The following is a 24,998-nucleotide window of genomic DNA, read 5'->3' as shown; positions in this document are numbered from 1 at the left end:
ACTAAGTCTGTAGTTTCATACAAATTAGCAACTCATATTACTAATATTGACAAGCTAGAATATAAAATAATAACCTTATATATTTTTGATTTTGCTGAGATATCACTTACATATGGAATGAAACACTGTGGTCTCATTTACTTTTCTCCATTTTTGGAAACAGTCTCTTATATATACTTAACAAGTGATGTGAATAACCAGTCGACACCTTAGAATGCCCTCAGTGGTTTCTCTCAGTCATTTCAATGTATTAGAGGCTGTCTCGTTCTTTTGAACGAAGACCTTAAAGAGATAGGTTGTGTATTTAGTCTATAGGTCAGTTTTATATTACTGGATACAGTAACATGATTGTATGTAAGCTGCATCAGTGCAAGTACTGTGATGTTAGCCAGTCATGACTGGAAGGTCAATATAATAAAATAATAAATATTTTATGTTATGAGATTTAGTCTGTTCAGACTAAACATTTGTATTTTTGTGTTATAACCTGTAGTCAGTCTAGCATGAAAAAGCATAACTTGTATTTATTTTCTAATTTTTTTATGGTGGTTATGAGATCAGTCAAATTGACCTCACAAAGTTAGGGTTTAGATAATAACAGATTAAATATAAAGTCTTACTGAAAACAAATGTTGGAATTGTATTTAGGAGGTTTTAGAGATTACACAAATAATGTAATTTGTGTAATTACGGAGGGACAAAGAAGTTTTTAATCATCACGTGAAATTCTCTTTGCATTCAGACCAGTAATAAAACAGACTTGATATTTTTACAAACAAATCTTTTGTAAAAATATTTCATTAAAATTCTGATTTTTTGTTAACTAAAAATTTGCAATATTTACTAAAAGTTTACCAGATTTTCTGAAGATTCACACTGTATCAAACAGTATAGTATAAATGCTTTGTGTGTAAATGTGTATAGGAACTCGTGTATATTATATTGAGCCCATCATAAAAATAATGCTAATTTGTTTTAGAAAATGGTTTTCTTAAAGAAACAGCATAAATATTAATAAAATATCAATTTTTATAGAAAAACATTTGACATCTTTATACATAGAAACATAGAAAAAAATTATTGCACTTTGTCTAATAGGGTTCTTAAATAGAGAGAAAATGTGGTTTTTGGTACATTGTATCCAGAGGGAAGGTATTAAGTTCATTCGAATTATTTGGATGTTAGGAGTTTTACAAATGTTGCTGTATATGCAAAGACAGACTTATGGAGAAATCTTTGGTATTACCACAACTTTTTCCAATACTGGAATGTCATTATTCTTATGTTTTAGAACATATCTAGACAGTCTTAGATCATATTAAGAGTAACAACTTCATATGTATTTTAGATTGATAAAAATTAATTGTCAACAAATGGTACAATTGCTCTCATAGTTCTTGTTGTGAAGCAAAACATAAAAAAATTGAGATGCCACAAAAAAAGAACAGATATTGGTTTGAATATAGTGAGCATCTTTTCTATTACCAGTTCAAAAGTCATTTGGGACAAGATTTGGAAGGTTAATGGGAAGTGTTTCCCATCCACTTTCCATCTGTTCTACAGTAGCCAAGAAATTTCTGAGGTACATAGCATTGCTGATATTCTGGGAAAGTGCTTTCTTTATCTCTTGGAACTTTTATTTCTCCCATGCCTTCTTGGGCAGAGGGATTGCCTCTTTCCTTTTGGGCTGATTGTCTGTTTGGCTGTAATCCCATTTTTACACTGGTGGAACATGAGCTTGTTCTTTGTTTGTCTGGCAGTTTCTGGGGCTCGATAGCATTTACTACGAGATGCAGCTCCATCTCTCTTCTGCCTCTGTTGCTCTTCTTCTGGTTGTTTTTAAACTGGTTTTGGCAGGAAAATGTTTGCCTGATACATGGCATATGGCTATTGTTCTACCTTTTTCAATGCCTGAGAAAAATCCCCAAATTCCTTCTAATTATCATCCAATTGCTTTGAATAGTTGATTCTGTAAGGTCCTGGAGAGGATAGTTGATGGTGTGGCTTTTGTTGACAGCACTCCATCTTGGACTATTTGTTTTAACTTGAAACTTCAATCAGGGAAGACTTCCTCAAGAAAGAACATCTTTTTTTTTTTTTTTTTTTTTTGCTTTGGTATTGAGAAGGCTTATGACACTACATGGAAGTTTATGTTTTGGGACCTCTATTTGTATTGGTTGCATGGTTATTTGCTCAGTTTTATTTATAACTTTTTATTTGACAGGCAATTCCAAGTCCTTGTGTGTTTGACCTTTTTCTGCTTTTTTTTACACAAGAACTTAGAATCCTTTATTATTTTGTTCTGAGTGTGTTTTTTTCAGCATCAAGATCAATGCTATCACTAAATAACTTCTTCCTACTGTTGCAAATAGCTTCTACATTGATGATTTCCATATTTCTTGTTGGTGAGTAGCAGTTTCAGACTGCATTCACTTGTTGAAATAAATCACATGAAATAGCTTTTACCTTTTCATTTCTTCAGAACTGTTTGCATGCACTTTAACCACTAATGGGGTTTACACCATGCCCCTGAGCTCTGTCTCAGCAGTGTTGCTTTTTTTTTGGTTTCTGAGGTAAAGCTTTTATGACTTATCTTTGACTGTAAACTTTATTTAATTTCTTACATCAAGCAACTATGTGTCAAATGTATAAGAACATTGAACATCTGTGTTCTGTCTTTCACTTCTTCTATGTTGAAGATCTTTCATGCCTTCATATGTTTTAAGCTGGGCTATAAGTCTTTAGCATTGAAGATGCTGGATGCTGTCCACTGTCTTGGGCTTTGGCTTTGTATGAGGCTTTGTGCATTTCACCAGTCCAGAGCTTATATCCTGAGTCCAATAAACCTCCTCTTCACCTCCACTCTTTGCAACTTTCTTTGCAACATGCTACTAAGCTTTGTTCCTTACCATGGCATTCCACCAGTGGTTTTGTCTTTCTTCCTGAGTGGGTTATGCTCTTTTAGAATAGATCATCTGCCATTCCTATTTTTGGATTTGTATCCAGTCACAGCAGGGACTGAATTGGTCTGTCATTAAATGACACTGCTGAGTCTGATGGCATTACCACCTGTGACATTTCCTTGAGTCATTTAAAGATGGCAGATACTCTCAATTGGAAGTGCTATCTTCTCTTTGCTAAACGTCTTTTGAACCATTTTTTTGTTCCTGTTTGTATGGATTGTTTGGAATCAGCTGATCATAGGCCTTGCTGTTGTTTGTCATGGCTTAGTCGTTGCTCACAGGATCCCCTATTTAGTTTTTGTTTTGCTCTGGATTATGTAGAAGCTATGCAATACATTGATCATACTATTTACACCAACTCTCTTAGCTCTCTCATGGCTCTGGAATTGCTTAATGTTTGTTCTCACCCTGTTCTCATTGATATTCAGAAATGACTGGCTCACTTTTTTCTGTCTACTGTTTCTTCCAAGTTCTACTGGATACTTGGTCATGTTGGTATTGGTGAGAATGAGCTTGCTGACTCTGCAGCCAAGTCTATCTGCTGTGGGGCTGTCACAGCCATACTTGTCCCATATGTGGACTATAGTCCTGCATTCAAGGCTTGGCTTTGTAGTAGTTGGCAGTTGACATGGAGTGAGCAACACCATAGCATTTCAGATTTGTACTTTCTACAGGTTTACCCTAGTGGTATCATTGGCTGTGTTTTGAACCTTTCACAGACTATTTTACTTCTATTTATATTTTTGTCTGATTTTTGGACATTGTTTAGCTTTTAACTTGTTTCTTTTTACCTCTTAGAGTTTGTACCAGTTATTTGGTATAGATATCCCCAATGATTTGTACCATAAAATGCTAAACAAACAACCAGCTGATGTCAGTATAGTATAAATTGAATAATCAAATGTCCATTATGTGATGTCATTTTAGTGTCTGCTGACTGACTGACAGAAAACTGTAAGTGGTTAAGAACAGGTAACTTCTTCAAATGGCCCTGAGCTCCCTTTTGGAGAAATAAAAATGTTAATACAGAGAAACACTAAAAACATAGAGAAAGACTGATTTTTTTTATAATATACATAAATTTTGTATTAAAATTATTGTTTATTTAACAGTAGTTGTGATTATGAATATTGAAAAAAGGTTACTGTTTTTAAAACTTAAAATATAGACCATCTTATTATATCTTTATGTAATATTCTTTCAGTTGTATCTACTTGAAAAGGGGAATGGGTGAACAATTTTCCATTATGGTTTAGATAGATTTGTGAAATGTTGTCTCTATTATATCTTTTTATTGATGTCATAATTTCCTAACTTTATTTATGTATTTAATTGGCTGTGGCACATTCGTTTTATTTATTTAATTTTTGTAATGATTTTTTAAACATTTTAATGAATTTATTGACCTGTTGTTTTTGCTATTATTATTTGCTGTAAAATATATAGTAGGTAACTTAATGAAGTAGTTATAAATTTGTTAACTTATACCCTGCTGTTGATTTATTCTATGCAAATGTCCTGATTTTGTGAGTAATTAAAGTTTCTGGTAAAATTGGCTTTTTCTTGGGGTTTTTAACAGTAGAATCTTGGATATAGCATAAAAAGTGCATGGTAGTGCAAATATATCTTGCATACTACCAATATTTTTGTATCTGTTTACAATACTGTTTCAATACTATCACATCGAAATCCTTGCAACTATGAAAAATTCTCTTTGTATTACTACTAGTGTTTAGTGTGTTTCTTGGCATTATCAATGGCTGAGTTAGTGGTGTGTCTTCAATTTTGGCCATTGTTGAAGCTTCTCACTACTGTTGAACATTTTCTTCCTAAGGAAGTGACTTGGTAAGCAGCCATGTAAGTTGCTTTGAGGTATGGAGAAATTTTGTTTGCATTAATCATTCAGACTATTAACAAAAGTGTTAATCATGTAGGACTTCTTAAAATCGTACATTCATGAAAGCACATTTTTTATGACATTTGCATTTTGTTTACTGGTGTCAAGTTATAAATGTATATTTATGAGGTATGCTAACTGAAGTATAAATTTGCTTCTGAATGTTTGTAGGATGGGTAGAAAGAAATGTTTTTTCAAATTTAGAAAAGGTGTGCTCTTTTCATCTAAAGGTTGTTTTCTCCTGTTGTTTCGATCTTTAATATGTCTTTGGGTAATTTAGGAACAATCTTGGATAAATAATGTGAACATGTAGCATGTTAAAGAAGATCTCAGGTTTCATTTTAGTGTGTTAAATTTAGCCACCTTTTTTGCAGCATAAAAATTCCCTTACCCTGAGCTTGTGTTTTCCTATTATGGTTAACTAATTATATAATGCTTGAACAGATTATGGAATTATCCTGTTGCTTCTCCGCTTCATTAAGGTTGTGGCTTATGATACTAAGCATCAGGTTTTAATACTTGTGATGGGCACAACACAGATATTTTTTTAATAACAAAAAATGCTCTTTGTCTCTGACTGTAATTAACTGTTATTTCTCATGTTTGTGGCCCATGCTCAAAAAAAAAAACTTTAATTGTTTTATTTTGCAAACTTTCTGATCTAAAGTGTAGTCTCTTGTTTTCACAGTATTTAAATATCAAGAAAAATTCTATAGATTTATATTTAAAGTGGTGATTTATCTATAAATTTACTCATTAACCAAAAACAGTAATTGAGAAACAATAAACTTCAGTAAATCATTGTTAATGTCAGAAACATCATTTAGTTTATAACAGTTCATTTACCTAAATTTCATTTAATTACAAAATGTGAGTTGAAACGTGATATATCATTTGTGTGAAATGAAAGCTGATACTGGATAAGTTAAGTTTTAATGACAAAATGTTAGAAACAAGACTTTTATGATCAAAAAATTAAGTTAAAAATTTTTTAGAGAGACTAGTACTATTACTGAAATTTAAGGTGGATTAAATATTGTTAAAACATATTGTAGATGGTAAGTGTAATATATGTAGGTTTAAATATTTGATAAACATTAATTTGTTTAATAATTTCATTTACATACCAAATTTGATATATAAAAGAGGTCTGGATTTCATTGGTCGTTGTTTTGTTAAAATTGTATGACATGTAGGATAACTAGAAAAGAAGTTAAATTCTACATATCTTACTAAAAATATATACATAAAATGAACCTCACCAGTAATTATACAGTTAAAGTTGTATAACATTCACACTAATTAGGAAGTTAAATCCCATATCATTAGGTATGTAGTGTCTTTTATAAATTCAGTGGTAATGCCCAATTTGTTTGACTTCAGTCAGGATCATGTTATCCCTAAATGTGTTGCACACTAGATTGTTTAAATAAAATAGAAATTTGCTTTTGATATTTCATTTTAAATTTGTAATTACAGCTTCTTGCTTTATCCTTTTAGGTGCATGAAGATGACTTCAACAACTTTGACTATGTGTTTGGTATGGATGAAAATAACATAAAGTAAGCACAGATAAATGTGAAAGGTATACATTTAGTAAATAGGTTTAAGGCATTTTAGTGTTTATAAATTTGTAGAAACATTGTGTGTTTTACATTGTTTTTGTTAAACCTTCATTGGTTATTGTGAATAAAAACTGATAATTCTGCATGAGAATATATTTTGATGTTAACTGATTCAACTGACCATGTTAATATATATATTTTTTTAGTGACTTAAAAGAAATAGCTCCTAGATCATATAGAGCAGAACTTGAATTGCTTGGAAAATATGATCCTGAAGGTGAACTAATTATTCAAGATCCATATTATGTAAGTACTGGAGACCATACTGCTGTTATTCTTTCATGACTTTGTTTACATTATGCTATTCTATTTATATTTCTTTAGTGTTACTACTCTGTTTAGAAAGAACTAACATAAAAACAAAGAAAACTAAAAAAGGAGACTACATTTCATGTAACAATATTGCTTTAACATCAGATTCTACAAATATAATGTAGCAAATGTTTGTAGCCCCTTAAAGAACAACAGCTTCCTGTGAGTTAGGATGTATTAGCAGGTGGTTGATTCTCTTTCTCCTTCTGCCAGAGGCATAGTGGGTAAAAACAATACAACTTTTTAAGCTCATTTTAGAATCACAGATAAAAAAAACTAACTAAACAGTTTCAAAGAGAATTGATTATTGTGTTAATTCCATGACCATAAAAATTACCAAATGTTTTTATTCTTATATAATATCAAAATTCATTTTTTTGTGTTTTTTTCATTCCTTTAACTTATAACCAAGACTGTAAGAAACAAATTTGCAACTTACTCAAAATGTTATTTACTGAAAAAATGGCTTAATATTCTGAGTTGAAATAAAGGCATTTGTTGTGAAAATTAACAATTCCATTCCAGTTAAAAGTATTTTGACATATTGCTTATTTCCAACATTCTAGTAATTTTATTTTATTCAGTTGAAAAGAAAAAAAAATTAAATAGGTCAGTTTTTAAATTTTTGTAAACAAGCTTTATTGTTTTCTCATAAATGAGTGATCAGTGAATATGGCCTAATATGACACTTAGAATAGCAGTGGCGGTGCCAGAATATTTTTGTTGGGGAGCTGAGGTAAACTGTGGAGGGGCTTCCCAAAATGCCATCAAAATGAAGTATAGATGGTAAATTATAATAATGTAAATACCAAGGTACATTTCAGAAAGGTGTACTATTTTGAACTGCATTTTCAATGCAGTTTTCATTGCAAACTCATACTCTGATTAATAATTCATTATTATAAATTAGAAATAATCTGATTATGAAAATATGTGTATACGTAAAAGAGGAAGCTCACCTAAATTCCACCCAAGGTAATACATAACAATAAAGAAAATCAAGATTAGCATAGATTGAACATTTAATATACCATTAAGAGTAAAGTAACAAATCAAAAGAAATATAACATAAAGACATACTTTACATAGCAGAAATGAATTATCCCACATGAAGTTAATACACTCTGAGGAAAAGTAAGGTCACTATCAGGCTAACTATCTTTCATCATGTGTTTATAGTCAATATTACTTCAAAACAGTGTGCCTGTTCTAGTGATTGGCAGCAAATGTGTTTATAACAGAATCAATATCGAGTTGTTTTGCCCTCTTTACTGATATGACAGCAAGGTTGCTGGTGCAGTTGTTACCACTGCTGTTGCACAAGTATGTCTTGAGGAGCTTCAGACATGAGAAACTTCTCTCACAGACAGCTTAAGTGACAGGCAGGGTGATAGTGATGCATACAAGTTTGTGGAGATCCTTGAAGGCATCTTTGTATGGCTTCAGCATGGATGCAAGCTCCAATGGTGTGGATACTTCCTGCCCCTTGTTTTTCTTCCTGGCAATTAGCCAGTTCAACTGGTGGACCTCCACCACGAGTTCATCCTTTGCCACACCATAGTTTGCTGCCATTCATAAGAGTGCTTGCTTGTTTAGAAATGACAAGTGTTTGGGATTCAATGCAGTTGCACCCATCAGAACACTGCAGGCATCAGAAGAGAATCTTCTATTCAGCTCATTGAGCATCCTGTCTATGATGGCATATAAGGTGTGTTTCCTGGCATCTGGTGTTGTTTCATCTCTTTGGCCAGTACTAGATGTGATTATGAATTTGTCCAGGTGTCTGAGGGCAGATCGTTGTCTACCTCGACGACACCGTCTCAGGTGTATTCCCACTTTCTTACATATATCCTCAGCAGACTCTTCCAAGTCTTTCTGTGCTGCTTCAGTTCTCATTTCTGAGAGACCAGAGATGACAGATTGTACTAGATACTTTGCAGAGATCAGGTGAGTGGAGGTGTTCTGATAGCTGTTTTGTCATCAGCAGTAGTTTTTCTATGGCCACAAGACTGGTTACGAACTGCTGATCTTGGATAATGCACAGGCACTTTGATTTAGTGACTCTGTGGATATTGCCCCCCTCCAAAAGATGGTTTAGGGTTGTCACAATGGCAGGGAGGGTTCTTTTCACAGCCAGACAAGCAGCATGTTGGCAGGCCCATCTTATGTCTGACAGTTGCTGCAACTCTATGTGCTGGTTCACGGGTTCAAGCTCCTTCTGTACCTTCAGAAATTCTTCATGCACAACCGATGTCCCTCCAAAAATGAGCCAAGCTCCCCCCTCTCTGGTGCCGCCAAGATGGAATAGAGAGAGGTTTTATGTTCAAATACTTTTTAATTCTTAAGGCCGTGACAAGGTAAGCCAGTTGTTTATTTAATTAACAGTTGCTTGATTTATTTATAAAAGGACAAACTGCAGGGTAAAAACAGGTTTTAAGGACAAATATTCACATTTTTAGCACTTGTTTTGACAGTAATGGTTCTAAAAATGTTGAAATTACAAAATTATGACATTTTGATTATTTATAATAGGGGAAGAGCATATACAGCATAAACATTTTCACCGGATATTACTGCTTAGAATATTGAAATACCCATGGAAATAAACCTGTCTTGATGACCAATCTTTTCTTAAGTTACTGTATTAAAAAGGTTGAGGTTTCAGTTGATTTGAATAATTGTTGTATAATTTACAAACTGTTTGCAGCTACACTTATCAAAGTAACAATATAATAGAATGATAAAAGAAGGACAGTATTAAACATTATACAAATCAGTAATTTTATTCAAAGTTGCATTTCCATAGCTGGTATTTCAAATATATATAAAGCATTAGTATTTATTTATGTTATGAATTTTTTTTAGTTTGCAGAAGTAATTATCACATAAGTTCATACCACTTTTAGGCCCATTAGATCTGGTATAAGCCTTAAAATCTGGTGTTTGTCTGTACATGTTATACCAGTAAGATAAATATATTTTGTGAAGATATTTGTTAACATTATTATTCTAGGTAGTCATATAACATTTGTTCCTCCCCCCTAATAGAAAAGTGGTATGTCTGTGGGCTTTACAATGCTAGGATCTGGGTTTCAACACTCGTTGTGGGCAAAGCACAGATAGCCCACTGTGTTCCTTTGTGTTTAACTTCAAACAAACAAGCATATAACATTCATTATAAGTAATATTACATTTATGTTGTCACAAAAGTATGGTATATTAGTTGGCATATGACTAAAAATACTAGCTTGAATATCAAGCTTAGCATGTGTCTTTAATATATAGTAAATAACACTGAATTTTTGTATGCATTAAAATGTTTTTCATTTTGCTTGATTTATATGTGATCTATATCGATAATTTCACTTGCAATTGTTTTATCAATGCTATAAGCACACATAAGGTTTTAAAACATAAGTTAATGTGAAATTATGTTCAGGATTTTGTTTAACTTTCAAAATAAAAAGTTAAACATAAGTTAACTTTATGAGGAATTAGCTGAAATATAGGCAGACATTTCTACCTGTAAATAAAATAAAATTGCAAGCTGATCTGGAAAATTATATTTTGGATTAAAAAAATTAATAATTTTTGTCAGTAGCCTTGCCAGAGATGGAAGTAATTCATATTAAAATTAAAATGTATAACGTATATGCATTTTCAATATGTTTAAGCAACCATTCTTTATTGCAAAGGTATGATATAGCTTTCAAACATCAACCATTAGTTGATAATCATATATCACAAGTGCATATCAATCTACAAAGTTTCCAGTGCCCTTTAACTCACTACCACTGATCTAATGTCATTACCAGACATTAACTAAAGAATTGGCCATACCAAAAATTTTGTCAGTTTTCTTTGTATTTAATGTTAGTTATTGTAGTAATCATAGCAAAAGTAAAAACTTTGTTCAGCATTATTCAGGAACCTGAATAATCTACACAGAAAAATAGCAGTAGAAAGAGATAAAAATATATGTATGAAACAACCTTAGCTTAAGTTACATTCTGATAATTTAAGTGAAACACTGATAAAAAGAGAAAAGATTGGTTATACACAGTGTGAAGAAACATTCAGAAATATAATTAAAAAAAAAACATTTTGGTGGTTTTGTTATTTATTGTGTTATTTAGTTAAGTAGCCTGAAACTGAGTTAAATAAGTGAAGAACTCTGAGCTAGCTAGCTTCCTGTTAAGTGCATTATTCCAACATCAACTCAGAATTAACTTGCTCATCATGAACTTTTCATAAGATATCAAGGAAGTTCTAGACCAGATAAAAGACTCAATACTGTTTGTACGTTTTGTACATAGATAATTATTTTTAAGAACCTGTATTGTTCTTATTCATTAATCACATTTTAGGCAGTTTTATTATTTATTATATGTTGCAAATTAGAGCTTCAAATAGCCTGAAAACAAATTAAATAGTTTAAAAACTAAATAAGTGTTGATATAAATTGAAGATTGATACACTCAGTTTCTTTTTAATATAAATATATTTTAATATATAAACAATAATACAGTTTACAATAATGGTTATTACAAATAATGATCTATGTACACAAATTTACAAACTTACACATAATACTGAGTTTTACCTGATCTAGAACCCCCTTGAAGTCTTATCAAAAGGTCATGATGAGCGAGTTAATTTCAAGTCGATGTAGGTACAATTTACTTAACAGGGAGCTAGGTAGCTCAGACTTCTTCACTTATCACATGCCAAGATTTTTTCACCCTTGATGTTATGTAATGTCTTCATAAAAATATCACTGTCCAATGTAAATTCACTTAAGTTAAAGGGTTTGTTATGTACAAACTATATAAACATTTCTGGTCAAATATCTAAGTTCTTCATTAGTAAGCATTAATCACAGTTATAGCTTCTGAGGTTTATAGTATATGAACTATAGCAAACCAATAATATATACTGTCTCTTGGTCCATGGTGTTGGTATATTTATAGGCACAAGTGGAGGTTCTAGAAATTTCAGGCTGACCAACAATATAGACAATATAATAGTGTTTATGACCACACATGCTGTTGATTTTTACACTCAAGAATCTTCTACAATTTTAGTGAATAAGTTGGGATTTTGCAATTCACATTTAACAGTATAAGTTATGTACATTTCTAAATACAAATTTAACTTGAATATCAATATTAAAAAGAATGTACGACAATAAATCTGTAAAACGTAAAATACCATATAATTTTGAGAAGTGTTTGAAAATATCTAGTTGTATTTCATGTGTTTTGTATTTTTTTTTGTGTTTTAACCACAAGGTAAAATAGTTTTTATGTGTATGAGTATCCATGTACAGTTACAACAGAAAGTGTTCATACTCCTACATCCTAAATTATTGGAATTTAGTCAGCAACAAATTTACTTCTGGCAATTTAGTGCTGTCTCTGTCATTATCTGCTTAGTTGTCATGACAAACAGGAAACAACTGTCTAGTAATTTAAAAAAACGAATTATTGTAAAATACTAGTCGTGTGTCTCTTTCCGGTATTGCTACACAACTTAATGTGCCGAAATCTACTGTTCAGAGCATAATTGCCAAGTTTAAGCTTACATGATCAAATGTTAACCTCCCTCGTTCCAGATGCTCCACCAAAATTCCAGAGAGAACCAAGAGGGAAGGTTCTCAGAGAAGTTAGTAGGAACCCTCGTTTAACACGTAATGACATACAGAAAATGGTAAGGGAAACTGGGGTTGAAGTAAGCACCTCTACAGTTACGAATGTATTATGCCCTTCTGGGTTCAAAGCATGCCGTCCTCATAGAACTCCATATTTAAAGCCTGATCATTTAAAAATACGATTGAGGTATGGAATAAAGCATTTAGATAAATCCTTTACCTATAGGAAGAGTATTCTTTGGTCAGACGAGACTAAAATCGAGCTTTTCGGCCACAATGATGTTCGCAATATTTTCCATAAGAAGGAATGAAATCTTCCAAAGAATACCGTCCCTACAGTTAAACACAGAGGTGGCTCGATTATGCTATGGGGTTCCTTCAGCTCTTCTGCTGTAGGCAGCCTTCACCGCATCAACGGAATCATGAAAAACGAAGAGTACATTGATATATTAGGCACTTATATCAAGAATGATTCTCAGAACTTGTGGGTTGGGTGTCACTGGATCTTCCAGCATGACAATGACCCTGAGCCCACATTGAAATATGTGCAATCCTGGTTGCAGAGGAACCATATAAGTGTTCTGGAGTGGCCATCGCAGTCATCCGATCTCAACCCAATTGAGAATGTTTGGCATGAGTTGAAGACCAGGGTTCATCAGCGTTATCCGAAAACTTGCAAGAGTTGGAGGTCTTCTGTAAAGAAGAATGGAAGAAAATACCAGTCGAGTACTGTCAAATGATCATGGAGAGCTATGAGGAGAGATTGCACCAAGTAATTCACCTGACCATTAAAGTAGATGCACGAACACTTTCTGCTCCTCCTGTGTTTGGTTATTTATTTATAAACAGTTTATTTGTTGTTCAGTTTACATAAAAATTTATGTAGATGTGTGTTAGTGTAATATTTATAATACACTTTACTTTCATTATCCTAATCATGATACTTCTGAAAGTTACGAGGAAAAACCTACTCACGATGCAAGGGTACGAACACCTTCTGTTGTAACTGTATGTGTATATAATGAACATTGTCTATTATGTTGTTAAAAAGTAATTTTGTTTTTATTAGTTGAAAAAATTAATGTGAGGCATCACTTTTATAAAACTAGTTGAAGTGTGGTAGCAAAATTTTATAGTTTTTATAATGTTTCTGTAGTTTATGTTTGTACCTTTATGTTTAATAATAGATAAAAAAAATACTCGTGTGCAATGTGAAAGCTAATAGTTACAGTGCAGATGCATATTTGTGTTAGAATAGATTTCATAACATGCTAACTTCATTATACTATTCTTATGGCTTTGATATGATTTTGTGGTGTGTTTCTTACAATGAATATTGTATAAACAAGTGATTCTAAAAAATTCATAAATCTTTTGGTTTTTATTCTCAAATATTTCATAAGTTGTGTGAATACACAAATTAAGTAAACTGTAAAAATGGTATATGTGTGTGTCAAAAATGTTTTCCATTCTAGTTCTTTGAATATGTATGTGTTATAAATTATAATTATGCTGTTAGTAAATGATACTCAGTCATCAGCTATGCTCCCACCTTGCATATTGTAAGTTAGTTTTAAAAGTCACAAATTTTCCAATTTGTTTGAATATAGTAGTACATATTTTATGAATTTATCACAAATCATGACAGTGGTTCATAATAGGGAAAGCAAGGAATTGTACAAAACTTTAAATGAAAGTTTGGGCAAAAACACCTTAGACAGTAAGGATTCAGTCTGACCAACACTTTAAAACTTTTACTATTCATTGCTGAGGTTGTATACACACATAAATCATTCTGACAGACTTAAGGAAATGTGTTTAAAACACCTTGTTTGCAATTCATTTTCTTATTCTCTTGCCAGTCTACAGCAAAAGCAGCTTGGTGTATTGCACCCAAACCTTTTGTAGAATACTAAATAAGGTACTGCAAAAGGTGTATGAATATTTAAAGATTGGTTTATTTCTACTATTATTTATGTAAGCTAAAAACCTTTAATTGTGGTGTAAACAATGTTATCATTACCCCTTACTGTTAGATTTCTTACAAAATATCTGGTGTTTCTTTAAAATGCTTAAGTACAGGGTGAAACAAAATTACCAGCCAATAATAAATAAGCATTAGATGATTGCATCCTGTAGATACTCTTTTCTTTGTACACTATACGGTCGATGCTGAGTCAATCCTTGTGTGTGAAATGAAGGAGCAATAAAAATATCAATTTGTGGTATTAAAATTTATTATTTACTTTAAAAAGTAATTACTTTAAAGACACACAAGTTTATTTAAAATTACATTTTATATGTACACGTTTAATTAAAATGACATTTTATATGTACATGTTTAATTAAAATGACATTTTATATGTACATGTTTAATTAAAATGACATTTTATATGTACACGTTTAATTAAAATGACATTTTATATGTACACGTTTAATTAAAATGACATTTTATAGGTACACGTTTAATTAAAATGACATTTTTCTACAAGTTAAATTTTATATATACTTATCTGGGGTTGTGCTTAGTCTACACATGTATTTGCTGTGCACTATATATAAAGGATTCAGTTACACAGATACTATAAATGCATACAGTATCCTTAAACAAATTTCCATGACACTCTGCTGCTGCAGCTTAACATTTTACATATCAAACTAATGTGCTCAATTAGTCAACAGCTATAGTAAATCATCATGAAGTATATCAGCTAACTACTATTTATGTATTTATTTCTAATACAATGCTTAAAGGTAGTTACAATATCAAGTAATCCTTCACCAATAGTTGACTATAAGGAAAGTCAGCAAACAAGATAAAACCTGTAAACAGGGATTGTAAAAAACAAACAAGGAAATAAGGCAAAAGATACTATAGAGATTATCAAACTACAAATCCCTATTTTTACTTCACCAAATGTAATTCTAAATAGCAGGATTGAGCCAAAACAGAGGTTTATAGTTTAAGTAATGTTTGCAGGATCTCCTCCTAACTTGTTTCCTTACTTTTAATACAATTCCTGTTTGCAGGTTTTTAAAAGTCACAATTTCTTTTTTATCTTGTATATGAGAATGAACAAAATATGTGTATGTACCTGTATTTAGAAAAGCATTGGATACCCAGTGGCATAGCATCGTGTCTGTGAACTCACACCACAAGAAACTGGGTTTTGATACTCATCATGGGCAGAGCACAGATAGTTCTTTGTGTAGCTTTGTGCTTAATTCTAAAAAAACACAAATCGGACAAAATTGATGCTAGTGAACTCATTTGGATAGGAGCTATATCTTTGTTTCTTGCTTAAATATGTTCATGAGGTTGTAGTGATAAAATATTAGTCTTTATTATGGTGTTATTAGCTTACATGACCAAATATGTTTATTTGTAACTAGTTTTTCTATAATCAGATACTAATTTGATTTTATTGTATATTCTAGATACTAATCTACAGCCTTTGATAGGGAAGTAACGAGAAAGTATTTTTGTGTTGATAGTGATTTGATCCTAGGTCTTGGTAGAATATTTTGTGCATTATCCACTTGTCTGGGATTTATCTCGATTAAATTTGTCAATTTAACTGAATACTACCAACAAAAAGAATGCTTGGACATGGGTCCACTCCTATCATAAGTATTTGGAGACCTCTACAGGGAACATTTCAGAGTTAACACTGTCTCTCTCTGCACTGTAATTTGGTTCTGACATATTGACCATGCATTTGTAACAAGGCTGCAAATTAAAGATAAGATTCAATAATCAATAAACCACCTGAACAGACAACATCCTTCAATACAATTCACAATGCAAACAGAACTAGAGAACAAGTTTTCATTTTTTGGCAGGATTGTTACTGAAACGTGTAACTTGTGTAGCACAGGAGCTTACAAGTAACTCACAGATGTGGATAAGTACCGTAATTATGAATCACGCCACTCCTCAAAGTAATACAGGAATCACTAGACTACTTAATATCTAGTTGTGTTATAACTATGCTGAAGAAATTTGGAAGGAATAAACCCAACCAATACTCAGCACACTGGATAAAGAAGGTAAACACTAAGAATAAATAGGAGAAAATTACTGACATCAATAATAGTTAGTATTTTCCTATGTCAGGGATCTCTGAAAATATATGAACAGAAGCTTTTGTAGTCAAATTTAGATCCACTAATCAACTTGCAGCCCCAGTAGAGAGGAAAAACATTAGTTATAACATTCCTAGAAATAAGAAGACAAATATAAGTTAGAATTAGGAGTATAATAGACCCACAAGTAATGTTGATTTATTTCCAATAGCTCTTCATGCCATTGAAGAAGGTGATAAAATTAATTAATTAAAATCTAATGGTAAAACAGGAAGATTAAAAAAAGTGCCTTCTACGTTTGCCTAACTGACAGCAGATTCAGTCAATTGACTTAAAAAGTTAGTAGAATAGGGTTAACCCTTATGGAAACACTGAAATTGTTGATTTAAGTTCTTATGGAAGAGGCTCTGTTCAAATGGACAAAGTACTGGACATTATATGAAGAGGATCTAGGATCCATTCATGGCCACTACTAACATAGAAGGTTTTCTTTGTACTGTCCTGAAGATGACAATAGATCAGTAGCTAAAACATAATAAACTAGTTAGCAAATAGTATCTAGTTATAAAAAAAAAAAGTAGTTACCAACTGACAGTTAGATGTGGGTGATTGTTTGGGCAACTGACTTTGGTCTGTAGCGTTGATTACCTCGTCTATAACATCCCTATGTAACAACTTATTGTGTGCATTTTTTTGTTTTCATAACTGCTTCTGTTATTGTCTATTTCACTTCAACAAGAAGTAATTCATTAGAATGCATTAATGAGCAAAGTTTTGTGTGCCTACTTTCTTCACTGCTTAGAGATGTAACTACTGCCCCTGTTGTGTGGAGAGCTCATAGTACTTTAATAAATTGGATACGAAAAGGGAATAATGGGAAAGTTTGCAGGGAGCCATGAAACTTGTATTACTCTGTTTCTGGCATATCACAAGATAAGATAAAGTATTGCCATTTACACACAAGGTACAGAATAGAGTTGATGATCTATATTGGAAAATATGTGATACAACACAGGTTTTGTTAAGGTATGCACAGCTACTTAAACTTCATGCCAACACACTTACACTCTAAAGAAAATTTGTAAGTATCTGAAATAACTTACCAGTTCTTTAAAGAAGGCTGCTAATACTATAGACTGTATATTATTGACTTGATTTTGTGCTTTGGAGATTCAACTTTAAGTTTTATATTTAGAATTGGCGCTGAATCTAAAAGTGTACTTAATCCATTTTACACATCTTGTAATTGAACAAAAAATCTTCATTCCTAGTAAAGAGAGATGTATGTCTTAACTGTAAAGATACAGTTTTAAGTGTTTCTAGATATTCACAATGTCAGAAAATGTCTTTTTTAATGCATCTGTACAGAGATAATATTTTAAGATAAAAAAATGTTGTTATACCTGTGGTTGAGATTGATATAAAATATTTTTGGTTTATGGTTTATATTGATTATTTTTAATTGAAGAAAAACCTTTTTGTTATACAGGATCGAGGAGATAAAGGATTTGAGAGGGTGTATGAACAGTGTATCCGTTGCTGTAATAACTTTCTTGACCAGAATCTCTGATTGTATAAGTGGTAATGGTAATTAATTTTTTGCTTTAAGTAAAGTTCTTAAAAATTTTCTGAACTTCATTTCAGATTTGATGCAACATCTTGTATTCTATTATCATACATTGTAGTGCTAAAAATAGGTGCTATTGAACTGAGGTTAACATTAAAATTCTTTGTAAAACTGTAGACTGTTTTGTTTTACAATGTGTGTGTGCAAACACACATACACACACACGTGCTCATAATTTTAAAGAATAACTTCATAATGGCTGGTCTATTAAAAAGACTTAGGTGTTTACTTTCTTTTACTTTAAATTTTTATAATCCCAATAAAATGTAAACTAATCAAGGTATTGTTATAATATATGAAACAATGATTTTATTAACAACAAAAAAACCTGAAATAAACTTTCAGCAAGAGCTGAGAAATTAATGAGAACTTCATTAAAAACTACTTTTTTTTTAAATTCATAGTAATGTTGTTCAATGGGGTAAAACTATATTTAAAAAAAAAACACATTAAAAGTCATCAGAATTTGCATTTCTTGATGCAGTGATCTGTAAAATTCAATGGTGTTTTGCAGGGATCTACAGTTTGTGTAAACTGTTGGAAGTTCTGACAAAGTAAGAATAAAATTACCAGTAACATTATTTTAATAGAGTTTTGTGACAAAGATAATGTATATAACATTTCAATCTGTTGCATATATCTGAAGTTGTTTCATATAATAGTTCCTGTGGTGTTAATAAAAAAGGAAGGTTAAGACTCATTCATATAAAAAACTCTACTGGTTTGTTTTCTTTGTTTCAATAATAGAGTAATAAAATGTATGTAGAATTATTGATGTTTTCAGAGTACAGTCTTTCTTGTAACAGATAACAATGAACCTCAGACAGACACAGGATTTTCTTTTCACAAAATATGCCATTCATATTCAACTTTTATTTTTAGGTATCAAGTATTAGTCATATTTTTTTTAGATAACCTTTATAAATATTGTTTATTATCCTGACGTGATTCCATTTTAAAAACAGTTGTTAATGTTATTGTACCAATTTGATTTTACTCTTGTTTGCTTATTTAGGAGTTTTGACTGTTAATTGTTCCCTCCGTAGCAGGATATTTTTGTAGTTGTTTTTCAAAGAAAATACCAGTTGTTACATTTAACCATATTATGATATTACATTTGTCCATATGAGTTATGTTACTTGTTATTATTGATCTCAGATGAATCTTTGATTTATTATATTACATATTGCAATTTCAATTGGCTGGAAATTTTAATTTTGAAGATAATTGAATGTGCATAGGTATCAGATTTATGATATTTGTCAGCAAGATTGATACACGAAATTTTCTTTTTTAACTTAAATATATTTGAATACACTGCACAACAAAGTTTTTGCTTCTTGAACACTGTTGGATGTTCCTTATAGATTTTTGGCTGCTGATCACGAAATCACATCCAAATTTGCCCATCATGTACCATTTCATCAAAATCTTCAGTTTCACCAGGACATTGCTACAATGAAAAAATGATATCAGGGCTACTGGAATCCGTCAATGCTGGTGACTACTGGTGGACACTGCAATGTGATGCACCAGACATTGAATACAAATGAAAATCAGGAGCAAAACACCTTTAATTATGTTGAACTTAATAGTGTATTAGAAACATAAACGCAATTAAATACATTATTGCCGGTAAATAGTTAACTATCTATTTCTCAGAGTTCCTACGTGATGAAGCAAAACCAAAACTATATTTGGGTATACCCACCAGGTACCTGTCACAATCAGCAAAAACTTTTCAGGAAGCAAAACTTTTCAAAAAAATTGTTGTATAGTGATATACAAACAATAATACAATTGATAAAATGATTATTACAAACATTTATTTTACAAATAATGGTATGTACAGTAAAACTTAACGTGGAATCACACAGGACAGAGTAATATTTCCAGCTTAAGCAGTTTTTTTCTGGCTTGGACAGTGAACATGCATTTCCTTAATTATATATAATTTTTGAGCGGAACATTATACTTAGTTGACTCAAGGAAAGTAAGATGTTTGTGAAGAAAGTTATTATACTGTTTATGATATGTTTGTCAGAATAAGAACATATGTGGAATCACACAGGACAGAGTAATATTTCCAGCTTAAGCAGTTTTTTTCTGGCTTGGACAGTGAACATGCATTTCCTTAATTATATATAATTTTTGAGCGGAACATTATACTTAGTTGACTCAAGGAAAGTAAGATGTTTATGAAGAAAGTTATTATACTGTTTATAATATGTTTGTTAGAATAAGAACAAAAATAGACATTCAAAATATACATAAGTACACAAAATCTTACATTTATCTGGAGAAAGTGTTTAATATCAACTGTTTTAGTTTTTTAATGGGCTTTCTCGTGCAGTTAAAAGAGAATATTAATTCTATGGCCATTTCACAAGTTCATTTTACCCCTTCATTTTTGCATATAATTTAATAGTGTTAATATAACTTGACACTTGCGATGAAGAAGGAATTTCTGTTTTTTCACTATCTTTTCCATTTTGTTTATCTTCTGAATCTCTCACACTGTTACCGTCTTGCAATTCTATTATAGATTTTAAATCAGTTTCATCAGTTTCCGTTAAAACATTCATGTAAATGTTCACAAAACTTTCTGCATTCACAGAATCATCTGCATCAATCTTCTCAATCAGAGTTTGGATTTCACTAGAATCATCATAACAAACTTCTCCATAATCTCCACCGTTATCAAGAATAATTCCACAGTTTTAAAAGCACTTTATTACGCTTTCATCTTTTACCCATTTGATTGAATGACTTAAAAATGCAATTGCATCTAACATATCAATTTTCATGGTCATTTTAGATGCTGTCTTACAGTCATCCATGTTTGCAATAATATGCTGAAGCATCAATTTTCTGTATTTCAATTTTATACACTGTATAATTCCATTATTTAGTGGCTGTAGAACTGATGTTGTACATGGAGGTAGAAAGACTAAATGAACATTTGAAAGTTGAACTTTTGGGTGACAAGTTACATTATCTAAGAAAAGTAGAACATTCCTATTTTCTTGTTCCATTCTTTTGTTTAATTTGTTCAAATATTCCTTGAATATAGCATTTGTTGTCCACACTGTATTATTTGCTTTCCTTTTCACAGGAAGTTGATTCTTTAAGTTTTTGGAACAGTGCAGATTTTCACTTTTACCTATTATCCATGGTTTCTCTAGTTTTCCATCAGCAAATGCGACCAAAAGTACAGTCAATCGTTTTTTTGAATAGAGACCTCTGGAATAATGATGGTAGAAAAAAGAACAGAATATATTTAACCAATACTTAGTGTAACAAAATGTCTGATAATTTATTAATATTTAAACAAATTATTAATTAAACAAGAATATATTAATATTTAAAATTTAATAAAATGAGAAATTAACATTTAATCAAAAACATTTTTGCTGCCTTACTCAGATTCTAATCCTACTTGTCGAGAGATGAGGTAGGTGAAAGATAGTGTTCTATTCGTGTTATGCAGGTTCTGCCCATTAGAAGGCCTTTTATAAGAGAAATCTTAAAGATAATGCTGCAAAATTTTAATATTTCTGGCTTGTATAGGTTTCCACCCTATGCAGTTTCTGGCTTAGACAGGTTTTACTGTATATATATATATATATATACATATATCTGGCTTAGACAGGTTTTACTGACATATATAAATAAAAGATATGAACTTTCAAATAATACTCTGTCTTTTATTGATTGTTTAGGCCCACGACAAGCGAATTAATTCTGAGTTGATATTTTTACACTTCTTAAGCTAGCTAATTGTCTATTCTTGGCTGGCCTCATTCTGCTTACTAGCTCACTTTTTACTGAAGAAGATATTTAATGTCATTGTAGAAATACTAATGTTTGAAGCGTTCAAAATATATAAATGTTTCTGGTCAAATATCTGTAGTTTTCCAGTTACTAAGTATTTATCACAGTTGTGTCTTTTTTAAAGCTTATAGTATACTGACTGTAGTGATAAAACAATATTTTTCTACTTTCTCTTGGCACGTTTAGATGTAATCTTTAGGTGTAAAGTTCTAGAATTTTTAGTTGGCCCAAAAATATTCTAAGTTGCGTTAGTGCTTTCATAAAACATATATTGTTGATTCTTACTCTTGAGAATATTCTACAAATTTACAGAACAGGCAAGACTTATGCAATATCCAATTAACAGTGTAAGTTACGTACATTTCAAAATGTAATTAAACTGTAACAAACATGTATATTAAAATAATATTAAATCTATTATAGTTAATTTCCTGTTTCTACTAGTAAGTAACGATGGATTTATCTTGTTTACAGAAGCATGGATATTAAACATATGACTTTTCATATGTTATGTTTATAAATATGAATAGTAGATAGTAATTTTAATGTTTTACATGTTGGTGACTGGTAAAGACAAATGTGGAATAAAACCATGATATGAAGCACTTGATCTTTCATGTTGGTTGGTTATGTATTTTAATACCTTAACAATTTGAAGGCGATGTTTAAAGACAAACATGTAAAATTAATCATTTTTGTTGGTTCTTCAAAAAATTAGTTTATAGCTTGTTTGTTTGATGTGTATTGTACGTTGAAAATGTTTTACTTGAATAATTGTAATCAAGTTTATTAATTTGTTTCATGTCAGGTATTAAAATACATATAGTTTAGAAATTTGTACTTTTAGATTAGACAAGGAAAAAAAATGATGGAAAGGAACTTTGGTACCTCCAACCTTGAGACCAGATCTATTATAGTTAATAAAATTGGAATTTTTTAAGTCTCCCAGTTTCTAATTTTGTGATTGGCCATAATAGTTAAAACAGATATTAGTATAAATATTATAGTGAAGTATGATGAAAAGGAAAAGTTATGTTGTAGCTGTCAATCAACAGCAAGAACAAAAAAACTTGTTTTTCAGGGGGGGAGCAAAGGCTGTCTGATGGAATTAGTTGTTTTAACCACTTAAACTACTTTACAGTAGTGTATTGTCTGTCTGTCAGTCAGTTAGTGGACAGTAAAATGATATTGCACAAGGGACACTTAAAGTAGCAATTTGTACTTTTGTGACATCAGTGTAAGACGTCAACGTGTCATAAATCATGAGAAGAATTATGTGCTGTATAATACAACACAGCATGTTATATAAACTTCAGAAGCAAGAAAGAGAAATATTTATTCTTAATTTTGGTTTAATTAACATCTAATTGGAAGCTTTGTATTCTCTGTTCTTCACTAAGATTTATAACATCAAGTAAATATCTGTTGTTTCTCATTTTGGTCAGGTAAATGTTTGTATTAGGCTGTCAAAACAATTTTTTTGCTCTAAGGGGTATTTTCAAGTTTTATTTATTTAATATACTGCTTATTTATAAAAATTAAGATCTTTGTCTATTTTTAAATTTATACTATTTACTGACTAAGAATAAAAGCATTATTTTTTTGTTTAAGCAACTATTTATTTATTTGAAACTGAAAGCACACAGTGAACACACTTTTCTGCTTGGAAATAATAAAGTATTGGCTTTGCAAGTTATTTTGTTGAAAGACAGAAAAAAAATTAATATAATGAAATTTAATGGTTGCATGATTTTTTAGACCTAGTATTCTAAAGGGCTACTGTACTTAGTCTGTGATTCTTAAGGAATTATGACTTATGGTCAGTTACCACAGAAATATGCTTCACACTGTAGGTCTGTGGTTATGCTTGATCAGTGATGGTCAAAAACCAAACTTTGCCAGATGGAGTAATCCAAGAGCTGGATGTGGGTGCTGTTGGTCATAGGCCTTCCTTCTACTCTTTTGACCCAAATGGGTCAGTGATGAGTTTAGAGACTTATAGTACAAAATCTTGGACTGACCACAGATATCCCATCATGTAGCTTTGTGCTAAAAACAAGTGAACTCTGGTCTGTCAGTTCAAGTTTATTTATGATGGTTGTGCACAAAACAACCACTTCTGTAGCTACATACATTATAAACAAAAATTTGGTGAAAAATATTAACACAGCTGAGCTTAACATTAGGCTATAAAACTACAGATCTCAGTTGTTTGTGTTATGGGATTCTATTTAATATGGTTTCAAATTATAAACCAGTCTACTAAACATTGAAACAAAATAGTTTGAAAGAAATTTTCCAGTTGAGTAAAAAATCTTTTGATCTAATTTATTTCTTCTTGTTAGGGCCTGACTGGATCAGATTGTATCATTTTGATTATCTCTGATAAATTAAAATAAATATTCCTAAGTAAGATTATGAAGAAAGTAAAAATTTTATTTATAAAATGAAAATAACCTTAAGACCACCTAAGCATGATAAAAGAAGTAAAACACAGACTGCCAATCGATTGTGACAACGTGTGTCTAATTTTGAGTCATCAAACATGATATAAACTAAAAACTACAGGGCTTTTTTCAAGATTTTATGGACTTTTTAAAATGAATAATACTTTGATCCAGGCTATATAGTTATTAGAAATGGAATTACCGTCTTTCTTCAAAACAGTGCTATGTTTGATGAAGTATACATTAAGATTAGTGAAACAGTTTTTTAAATGGATCGTGAGAAAAAAAATTGTAATTCTATTGAATATTCTTGAGAATAATAGTTGAATAAAATGGGCATATGAGAACCAAATAAATGGATTATACTAAAAGCAGAGTTATCCAGTAAAAAGTTAAATGTACGAATGATATTTTAATTTACTGATATGTTTAAATTGGACTTTATGGGATTTAGAACGACTCAATGACTTGTTGGAAAATACGAACTTGATATATTGTAAATACCGAAATGATGCTAAGAACTACTACTTGGTCGTTACAAAATCCAACTGAAGATA

General features: G+C 31.1%; 1 protein-coding gene across 6 annotated transcripts in view; it reads left to right on the top strand.

Annotated features, from left to right (window-relative positions):
• LOC143241099 (low molecular weight phosphotyrosine protein phosphatase-like) overlaps positions 1-23,604 on the top strand; it is a 36,552-nt gene extending 12,948 nt beyond the window's left edge. For 3 of the 6 annotated variants that reach the window (XM_076484675.1, XM_076484696.1, XM_076484649.1), the window contains exons 4-6: positions 6,361-6,422; positions 6,632-6,731; positions 18,023-18,276. In XM_076484675.1, the coding sequence (XP_076340790.1) occupies positions 6,361-6,422; positions 6,632-6,731; positions 18,023-18,103 (243 nt within the window). In that variant the 3' untranslated portion in view covers positions 18,104-18,276. Of the gene's footprint in view, positions 1-6,360; positions 6,423-6,631; positions 6,732-18,022; positions 18,277-19,527 lie in introns of those variants that run through there. The other 3 variants (XM_076484686.1, XM_076484659.1, XM_076484667.1) reach the window with 2 other exon arrangements.
• Positions 23,605-24,998: the final 1,394 nt, after the last annotated feature.

This window comes from Tachypleus tridentatus, chromosome 2 (genome assembly GCF_004210375.1).
Source record: "Tachypleus tridentatus isolate NWPU-2018 chromosome 2, ASM421037v1, whole genome shotgun sequence".
Classification (NCBI taxonomy): domain Eukaryota; kingdom Metazoa; phylum Arthropoda; class Merostomata; order Xiphosura; family Limulidae; genus Tachypleus; species Tachypleus tridentatus.
This window is presented reverse-complemented; position numbering and strand designations above follow the sequence as displayed.